The sequence below is a fragment of the Zerene cesonia genome, unplaced genomic scaffold (assembly GCF_012273895.1).
Source record: "Zerene cesonia ecotype Mississippi unplaced genomic scaffold, Zerene_cesonia_1.1 Zces_u012, whole genome shotgun sequence".
NCBI lineage: Eukaryota > Metazoa > Arthropoda > Insecta > Lepidoptera > Pieridae > Zerene > Zerene cesonia.
In genome coordinates this window covers 175713-185886 of record NW_024045142.1, presented here as the reverse complement: position 1 = coordinate 185886, position 10174 = coordinate 175713, and the positions used below count along the sequence as shown (strand labels likewise).

Here is a 10174-nt window from a genome sequence, read left to right as displayed (position 1 = left end):
AAATTACAAACAAGTCAAAAAAATACAGTAAAAATTATGCAAATAAAAGACATGCACTCAACGACAGATGTGGTTACAATTCAAAGCTATTGCCGGCTTTATGTCTTTAAAGGAAATTTTTCGTTTTCATCACAAACAAAAAAAACAACAATTTGTATAAATTTAATTTTTAGTTTTATAGCATTGAAATGCTTTATAAATGAGAAATTTTGAAAGAATAGAAAATTTGAGCAGGCCGGATCCTGCCTCGTGATCAAATTTTTTCTATTCTTTCAAAATTTCTGAACAATTTGTACAGTTCGCGCTTGGAGCAGCGCGTAGGTCTCAGCAGACGAGCAAGCGCGTGACCAGCGCCACGAGCACGAGGGTGGCGCAAGCGAAGAGGCCCGTGGAGGCGGGCGCGGCGGAGGTGCACGAGTCCAAGTGCTGGAACAGCTGGTTGTAGTTGCGCGCCGGCTCGCTGGCGGCGGCGGCGGACGGCTCCGCGAGCCCGACCGCCGTGCTGCGGAACAGCAGGTCGCCGGCGCCGTCGAAGGCCGAGTACATCTCCATGTTGATGAGTTGCGCGGACGTCGCCGCGTTGTAGCCGAAGTAGTTGTCCAGCGTGTCCAGCAGCGCGTTCAGGCTGTTCAGCAGCGGGTCGTTTCTGCAAGGGAAAGTTTTATTATATATATATATTTATATATTTAAGCTTGTTGTTGCATGCATTGCAGCATGTTTCTGTCATTGTAATTATATATAACTAGCTGCACCCGGCAAACGCTGTTCTGCCTTACTCTTATCGTTTAGTGGTATGAAAAATAGATGTTAGCCGATTCTCAGACCTACCCAATATGCTTACCAAATTTCAGAGGAATCGGTCAAGCCGTTTCGGAGGAGTATAGAGACTAACATTGTGACACGAGAATTTTATATATAAGACTAGCAAACCCAGCGAACTCCGTTTCGCCACCAGATGGCTGTATGTAAAAAATTATTTTCCCGCTTTTTTGTTCAAATTTTTCCTGAATTTTCTTTGCTATAAACCTCACGGAGCCCGAGACCTTTCCAACGAATGCAAAACCGTGGAAATCGGTTCGTGCGTTCTGGAGTTATAGCGTCAGGAAGGAAAACCCGATTTTTTTTTATATAGTAGATTAAGCTATAGCTTGAGCGTGAAGACGGATCCAGAAATTCCGTAAGGAAAATAACCTAACACCCCCCACTCCGACTGGCAGAAGTGATACTTTTTAGTTTATCTATCGATGAGTAGCAGGACTTTTAATGACTTTTTGAAAGCAAAGGAAAAATAGTGCATAAAATAAATAAATAATTATAATTACATAAGTTGATAAAAATGCTATACAATCGCTTTACCGTGGCAGGCTCTGAGTGCCACTCGTCTCTTTTGTTTTATAGTGATAATCACACTAATTTTGTAAATGTAAAAGTTTGTTTGGATGTTTGTACGCCAATCACGCTGAAACTACCGAACGGATTTGATGAAATTCGGTGTACAGACAGGGTATGAGCTAACTTGAGTAACAGGATAATTTTTATCTCGATTAAATGCTGCCTCGAGATAAAACCCAAGCATTTTGATATCCGGGCGGAGCGCGAAGCGACGAGCGTCAAGTGTTTTATAAATGAGAAATGTTGTTTTTCTTGTATTTGATTTCACGCGAGTATTATACATGTAGAAAAGTAATATCTAATATGTTATCTGTGAACTTGTGCTGCCATCTGTGATGGTTTAGTTAGCTTCAAAACTTCTTTATAATAAAACGTCAGTTCTGTTCTGCACTAAATAGCGTTGTTTTATTATAATACATTTAGAAATTAAAGACTTTTTAACGGATTTTAACTTTTTACAGTCTCCCCGTGACCACGCTCGCTGTAAAGTGTTCGAAACGTCGGGTTAATAATATAATGAATAAATCGCGTTTAAAATCCGTTAAAAAACCTTTAATTTATAAATGAGACATATTTATTAAATAGAAAACTGTGACTTGATAAACTCGTGCTTCGAAGAAATTTTGTGTAATTGTATAGCGTAGAGTGTATAATGTAAAGTGTATATATTATATGTGTAGTGTAAAGTGTATAGTGTATAATGTTAAGTGTATAGTGTATAGTAGACGATAAGAGATTGAAGTGTAAAACACCGTACCTCCTTGCCAAGACCTCGGAGTCGACGACGTAAGCCAGCAAGCAGTTCTGGTCGACGCTGACGCCGGGGTAAGCGGCCAGCGTGTTGTTCCGGCAGAGCACCCGCACCTGCGACTCCGCCAGGTTCGCCGCCGCGAGGTTGGCTGGAACACCGATTAAATCATTGTTATCAGTCCTCACAACATTAGTACATAACAAAAACGTAGAAATACAGATAAGAGAAAGGATAACATTGGGAGGGACTGGTGCCTGAAGTAGACTATATAGAAGTCTGAGGTACAGGTCACCAAGTGTATTTTGTTGGGTTTAAGTATCGTTAATTCTCAATTAAACAGACTTATTAAGAATTTTATAGTACTAGCTGCGACCCGCGGTTTCACCCGCGTAAGTCCGTATACCGTTAGAATATCGGAAAAAAGTTGCCTATATGTTATTCTAGTTGTCTACGTATCAAATTTCATTGCAATTGGTTCTGTAGTTTTTGCGTTTTAACTAACAAATGTAAAAATAACTTAATTTTTAACTAAATGTGCAGTATTATATAATGGCCAAGTTAGAAATTTTTAGTTTTTTTGTTTAATTTCTATTACTATAATAAATTATGCATTGCCCATAATCTGTAATCTCAATATAGCATAAAATAAAATACAAAACCAAAAAAACAAACAATACTGGAGGCACAAACTCACCGCTAATGCCAGCCAGGTCGAGGAAGGCCACGTCGCTGTCGGGGTCGGCGAGGCAGGCGACCGAGCCGTTGTTGCCGTAGTACTTGTTGCTGCTGTCGTACGAGCACACTTGCGCTGCGGGACACGGCTCGCATTTAACCGACTTCAATTGGGAATGATTGGTGGAGGTCGACGGTGTTTTATAGAGATGAATAGTTTGTTTGTTAGAACGCACTAATGTCAAAACTGAAGGTCCGATTTGAAAAATTTTTTCAGTGCTAGATAGCTCATTTGTCGGGGAAGGCTATGGGCTATAAATGTACCGGGGCCGAAGCCGGGGCGGCCCGATTAATCACATCACACTTTTCACTAATATAAACTAGCTTTTCCCGCGGCTTCGCACGCGTTACATTCGGAGTAGTTTAATTGATGTTATACATATAAACCTTTCTCTTGAATCACTCTATCTATTAAAAAAACCCATCAAAATTTTCATTCTATGCAGTTATATGAATGTTTGTCCGTCAATCACACTAAAACTACTGAAAGGATTTTGTTGAAATTTGAATATAGGCAAGGTATGAGCTGACTTGGATGATGGGAAAATTTTTATGCTCCCTCAGGACGAAACAGGAATCTTGATATCCGGGCGGAGGCAGGACGAACGTCTAATTATCCAATAAAATTGACTTATAGATCTGTGGACCAAGATAAATGATAATGTCTTCCTCCTTCTCGAAAATCGGCTCCAGCCGTTCCAATTCATAAATAAAACACAAGAACACACATACAAAATAACGAGTGGTTATGAAGCAAGTTATGGTATTCGACTTACGTTGCGAGAAGTTACCAACCACGGTAACACTGGGCTTGCATAGGGAACACAGCGGTGTGGCGTCGAAGTCCTGAAAATTGTGTATTTTAATTAACCGACTTAGAAAAGGGTGATTATCATTCAATTTAAGATTATATGACCGCCTCCTTGGTACAGTGGTTAAAGCGTGAGCGTAGAACCGAGGGGTCCTGGGTAAGATTTCCGGTGGGGACGCAAAAAAATAGTCTGTCAGGACAGGTCTGACAGGACACAGAAGACTGATCGCCTACTGGTCCATAAAAAACTCGATCAGTGAAACAGATGTATATCATCTACCCCCATACCCCACTAGGGTACACGGGACTTAATTTTATTCATTCAATGAAGGTTTCTGTCATTGTAATTGTAATTGTCTCTTTCTTGTAAATTTCTTGTGTGAAAATGATCTGGATTATCTGATATTCGATTTTACGCGAGTATAGGGCGTGTCTGACACACGCAAATAAACCATGTTTATACAAAAAAAAATGTTATTGCTTCATCCCTTCGGAAGCTATGATGCCACAAACAGACACGTAAAATTTATAAGACCCCTATTTTTGCAACGGGTACTACTAAATGTTAAAACTGTTACGACGATTCAAAAGTGTTTTAAATAAATCAATATTTGAGCTTGTGTTTGAGATTGAGTTTGAGATCGAGTTGGGTTTGTGTTTGAGTTTCAGTGTCAGTTTGAGTGTGAGTTTGAGATTGAGTTTGAGTGTTTGTTTCAGTTTGAGTGTGAGTTTGAGTGTGAGATTGCGGTTGAATTAGAGTGTGAGTTTGAGGTTGAATTAGAGTATGAGGGTGAGTTTGAGTATGAGTTGGAGTTTGAGTGTGAACTTAGGTTTGGGTTATAGTATGAGGTTGAGTTTGAGTATGAGTTTGAGTATGAGTTTGAGTTTGAGTTTGTGTGCGTTTGAGTTTGAGTTAGAGTTTGGGTGTGTGTGTTTGAGTTTGAGTTAGAGTTTGTGTGTAGACAGCAAGCGCTCACGGATCTATCGAAGGCGTGCGAGGCGTCGAGCGCGCCGGGCGCGCAGGCGCCGCCGAAGAACTCGCCGACGGCGCGCGCGTAGTCGCACTCCGACGCGCTGACCACCTCGCGCTCGTGCGCCGCGCGCAGGAACGACACGTACGCTGCGCGACACATTACATCTTATGTTTCTTTTTTTTTATTTTACTATCTATTGCCCGCGGCTTCGCACGCGTTAAATTCGGAGTTGTTTAATGGATGTGGCTATACGTGTTAATATTTCTCTTGAATCACTCATCCACATATAGACACGGGAATTGATTTTACTTAATACTATGTAGTGATTTGATAATAGGGCAGCGCTTGACCACAATCTCGCCTGATCGCCCTAGACCCTAGGGCGATCAGGAATCTTTTTCTGTTTTGATCTGTTTTTGTACGGGCCTAGGGCCTAGGAGGTACCCGTACAGAAATAGAGGAAAGATGGAAGGCTAGAATGGAGGAAAGAAGAAAGGGGAATCAATTCAAGGGGTGTGAATGAAGAGGATGGAGTAAAAAGGGATAAGAACGGAGAGTGAAGGAAAGAGGACATGAAACAGAATAAGAAAAGGAACATATAAGGAACGAATAAATACCAAGGCGTAGCGTAGGGGCATTGTGGAAGGAAATGGCGGTTGTAAATTGGCGCCCGGGAAAGCGAAACAGTTAGACAATGATAAAATAAGAATGGATTCGAATGAATGATGAACAATGGATTGAATGGTTTGGGAAATTATCTGTTTTTGGATTCTTGGAAACATACGTAAATACGGCAGGAAAAGTGGTTTAGTAATTCTAGGGAAGAAACGCTACGCCACTGAATTCATCATTGGTAGCAAATACACAATATAGAGTAAAAAATGGTTGCCTGTAAAGTCGGTTTTACGGGCGAAGATTTTACGTGACAACGCCAAGAACGCTCGAGAAAGACAGAGACTTAGACACAAGCACGCGCCGATTCAATGCGCCTAATTCTCTAGTGCTGCGCGCGCGGCGGACCGATCATAGTTCGGTGACTCATCGTAACGTTACCGGGCGTTACACTTTTTCATGAGTGACTCCGAGCCGCAACCTAATTTAAGACGTTGTCACGTCAAAATAAATCTAAAGAAGCTAACCGTGTTTAACATATACGTTTAATGTGAAGACTAACTGTTCGCCGCGGCTTCACGTATGCGTATGCTAATGGTGAAATATTTTTTTTAAATCAATCCAGCTGTTGCGTAAAAATTTTTTTTACACGATATAAAAATTTAAATATCTTACAGACCACTATTAATTCTAAAATAACATATAACCTATGTTACTTGCAGATAACGTGCTTTCTAATGGTGAAACTATTTTTAAAATCGGCCCAGTACTTTTTGAGTTTATCCATTACAAATAACCAAAAACACAAATTCTTCCTCTTAGTAACATTAGTGCAGATAGAACACTACAGCAAAACTTACAGATCCCGCCAAACTCCGGGAAGCAGGCCTTCTTCCCGCGAAGGTTCTCGAACCTCGTGATGTTGGTCTGCGCGGTGCTCTCCCGCAGCAGCGCCGCCACGCGGCTGAAGGCGGCGGGGTCGCTGCGGGAGTTCTGCACCAGCTTCACCGCCGACAGCCCGTAGTGTCTGCAAGTGGGGAGAAGTTGAAAAATAAAAGGTGTGTATGCGATTTACACACGATAGAAGTGAAACTTCAGTAAATCGACGAAAGAATGAGATGAATATATATAAAATATAAAATAGTATGTATATCTCTGTCTCATTCTTTGCCGGCTTCATTCTACATATTTTTGTATTTGTGTCTCTTACCTGTCGTTTTTTCCGTTGCATCATGTTTGAAATCACAACGATTTAAAGAAGAAGTTCTTTCTAAAGAAGTTTAACTTCAAAAGTATTTATTGCCAATAATATGACACACTAGCTGCGCCCCGCGTTTTCACTCGCGAAGTCCGTATCCCGTAGGAATATCGAGATAAAAGTAGCTTTTATGTTATTCCAGTTATCCAGCTGACTACGTACCAAATTTCATTGCAATCGGTTGTGTAGTTTTTGCGTGAAAGAGCAGCAAACACACATATCCTTACAAACTTTCGCATTTATAATATTAGTAGGAAGCAGGAAGTAGAATTTCATAAGCTATTGTCAACGGAAACAGTTGAAATCTAAAGTGACAGATGGATGTAGTAAATAAAACTCTAAGGGTAGACTTAGTGCCTGGATATGACGAGTCATTATAAAACAAATATGGCAAAATATGCTTAAGTCCATCTTAAATCTGTAGAACAGTCAACTTACTATACGCCAATGGAGTACAAAATATAAATATAATTATATTTAAATGGCCCTACTGGAAACGTTTGAAGAGATTTCTTTATAATCACTTTTATTAAAAATATTTTTTTTGGAGTGACTAAATATTGACTTAGGCTTAAATTAATCCACTAATACAAAACGCGTATATGCAGCCATTTACAAGGACACCCAAAATGCTCAGTCTAGATAAAAGTCAGCTGCATTATCTCTGACTAGCTGCGCCGCGGTTTCACCCGCGCAAGTCTGTAACCCGTAGGAATATCAGGATAAAAAGTTGCCTATGTGTTATTCCAGTTATCCAGCTGTCTACTTACCAAATTTCATTGCAATTGGTTCAGTAGTTTTTGCGTGAAAGAGCAAAAAACGCACACACATCCTTATAAAGTTTCGCATTTCTAATATTAGGAGGATAGGATAGCAGGATATCAGTCAAGGACTGGAACACATTGTTCCACCATTGCCACGTCAGCACGGTCCCACAAGTGGCCAAATCTAGAAGTACCCTCAAAAGCAATCACTTACTGTCTGGCCAAGTATCCATAATTAGCAGGTGTAGCGATGAAATCAGCCGTATTGTCTCTGATATCGGTCAAGCACTGGAACACGTCGCTGCGCTGCTGGCACGAGAGCGCGGGTTCGATGCCCAGCGTGTGCGCGGCCATCTGCAGCCACGTGCACTTGGTGTGTTCCAGTGGGGAGATGGTGCACCAGCGGCGCGCCGGCACGCAGCTCGGGGACGCGTCCATTGCGGGAAGATTGCGCACTGGAAATCACGTCATATATCATCATCATCAGCCCATGTATGTTCTCACTGCTGGGACACAGGCCTATGAGGGTTCAGGCCATAATCCACGCTGGCCAAGTGCGGGTTGGCAGATGTTACATGTCGTCGGACTTTTGATTCGTGGACATGCCGGTTTCCTCACTTCACCGTTTTTAAGTTATATTTATACCATACATACTAGTTTTATAAACTGTGTGTGTTTGTAGGGCGTTATCTGTAGAAGTAAATATTGTTTCACTAACAGAAAAATTTTGCTATTCTCGGAAGTACTGATTCAATTAATATTGCGTATAACCAAATAATATTATCCAGATAGTTACTAACACGTACGTTACGTAACAGATAATTTTGATATCTAGGATTATTATAATACAGGATTAAATTCTTATTATTATGATAATATATATTTATTATATATTTATTATAATACAGGATTGATTTCTTATTATTATGATACAGGATTATTTTTTATCCTCGATCTACCCGGGCGAATTAAGATAGAGATCTCAGTTCAGTGTCTTATTGTGACCTGTACCGTATACAATATCACATTAATTTTTTAATTATTACAATATTAATGATGATGTTTTATTTTGTTGTTTTTAATAATACAAAGAGAATATTATGTTGATGTATAATTTCTTTGAAATCGAAAGTTAAGAAACAATTTAAATACTGGAGAAGAAAAAATAAATGAAGAGATTTAGTAAGAATGAATGGCAGAACGTACGGAAAGTAAATAGCTGAATTTTGTTGATGCTTCACAGTAGTTCAAGAATATCGAAACAATGTTTCAAGTGATTCTGAAGTCAAAAGCGAATTTTGTTTACAAAAATTTTGAATTTCCAATTGTCATATATAACTTAATTTGTATTTAATAAAATACAACTTTTATGTATTTAGATGGTGATTAGATGGATGATGGATTTCAAAACCAATACTAAGTTTTCTTATTAAGAAAAACATATGTATTTAAAATATGTTAATTCTTAGTATTTTCTTGTGTTTGATTTCACGCGAGTATTATACATTTAGAAATTAAAAACTTTTTAACGGATTTTAACTTTTTACAGTCTTCCCGTGACCACGCTCGCTGTAAACTGTTCGAAACGTCGGGTTAATAATATAATGAAATCGCGTTTAAAGTCCGCTAAAAAGTTTTTAATTTCTAAATATTAATTCTTGCTAAAATAATCGCCACACTGCAACTCAGTTTTGATGAATATTCAATGATAATAAAATTTTCTACCCACATTCGCATCAACAATTACAAATGGTGTAAAAAGAACAACTCACAGCTGCCGGAATAATTAGCGGGGCTCGGTAGACCGTCTTCGAAGAAGACCCTCGCGTTGGAGCCGCCCACGATGGCGCCGAACAGCACCGCCTGCCACCCGCTGCCGCCCGGGCTGGCGCCGCTCGGCCACCACGTGCGCAGGTTGCTCTGTATTTCTTGCGCCTTATCACTGTACAAGTGATATATCACTTATTTCTATTTGAGATACATACTCTTCAGATAGAAGGACGTTATTATAATTGAATAGTTTATTTACTTCAGAGAATTATTGACGACAATTTCGAGAAACATGTTTTTTTCAAATAGAATTTCACTGTACAATTTATATATTACGAGAAATTAGAATTCAGATAGAAGAATATTATTATTCTTTACATCACATAATTATTGACAAATTAAAATGTGAACTTAACTTAAAATGAGTCAATGGGGTATCACACTATCACACTTATATTATAAATGTGAAATTTTGTTTGTTTGGATGTTTGTCCGTCAATGACGCTGAAACTAATGGACGGATTTTGATGAAATTTGGTATACAGACGGGTTTTAGCTGACTTTGTACATAAGATACTTTTTATGATGATGATATCCGGACGAAGCTGGGATAAGCATCTAGTTTATAGTATTAGTATTAGTGTGAGTGTGATGTGATGTTATTCGTTTAATTGTCCTGCGGGACAATTAAACGAATTGTCGTTTAGATGCCCAATGCTGGATCCAATGAAATATGTTTGTAAACATGTAACTTATTGAAGCTGAGACAAGTGTGCATGTGTGTACATGTGTACGTGCACTTCACACGTACATACATGTTGTGTGTACGTGTGAAGTGGGGTCTCATGTTTTGTATCTAAAAACGTGCCTCTAAGAAGCTAAGACGAGTCTGTATGATGTCTCACGTCTTGTATCTAAATATGTAAGTCTGAGAGCGTGTATGATGTGTGTATGATGCGTGTATGATGTGTTTATGATGCGTGTATGATGTGTGTATGATGTGTGTATGATGCGTGTATGATGCGTGTATGATGTGTGTATGATGCGTGTATGATGCGTGTATGATGCGTGTATGATGTGTGTATGATGTGTGTATGATGCGTGTATGAT

At 39.4% G+C, this 10174-nt stretch overlaps 1 protein-coding gene across 1 annotated transcript in view; it reads right to left on the bottom strand.

The window, feature by feature from the left end:
- Positions 1 to 250: 250 nt before the first annotated feature.
- The window catches only part of LOC119839340 (transferrin-like), a 20334-nt gene continuing 10410 nt past the window's right edge, over positions 251 to 10174 (bottom strand). The window contains exons 8-15 of the mRNA XM_038365596.1: positions 9067 to 9236; positions 7509 to 7749; positions 6133 to 6299; positions 4664 to 4806; positions 3652 to 3721; positions 2838 to 2951; positions 2150 to 2291; positions 251 to 646 (exon numbers count right to left, since the gene is read on the bottom strand). Of these exons, the coding sequence (XP_038221524.1) occupies positions 325 to 646; positions 2150 to 2291; positions 2838 to 2951; positions 3652 to 3721; positions 4664 to 4806; positions 6133 to 6299; positions 7509 to 7749; positions 9067 to 9236 (1369 nt within the window). The 3' untranslated portion in view covers positions 251 to 324. The remainder of the gene's footprint in view (positions 647 to 2149; positions 2292 to 2837; positions 2952 to 3651; positions 3722 to 4663; positions 4807 to 6132; positions 6300 to 7508; positions 7750 to 9066; positions 9237 to 10174) is intronic.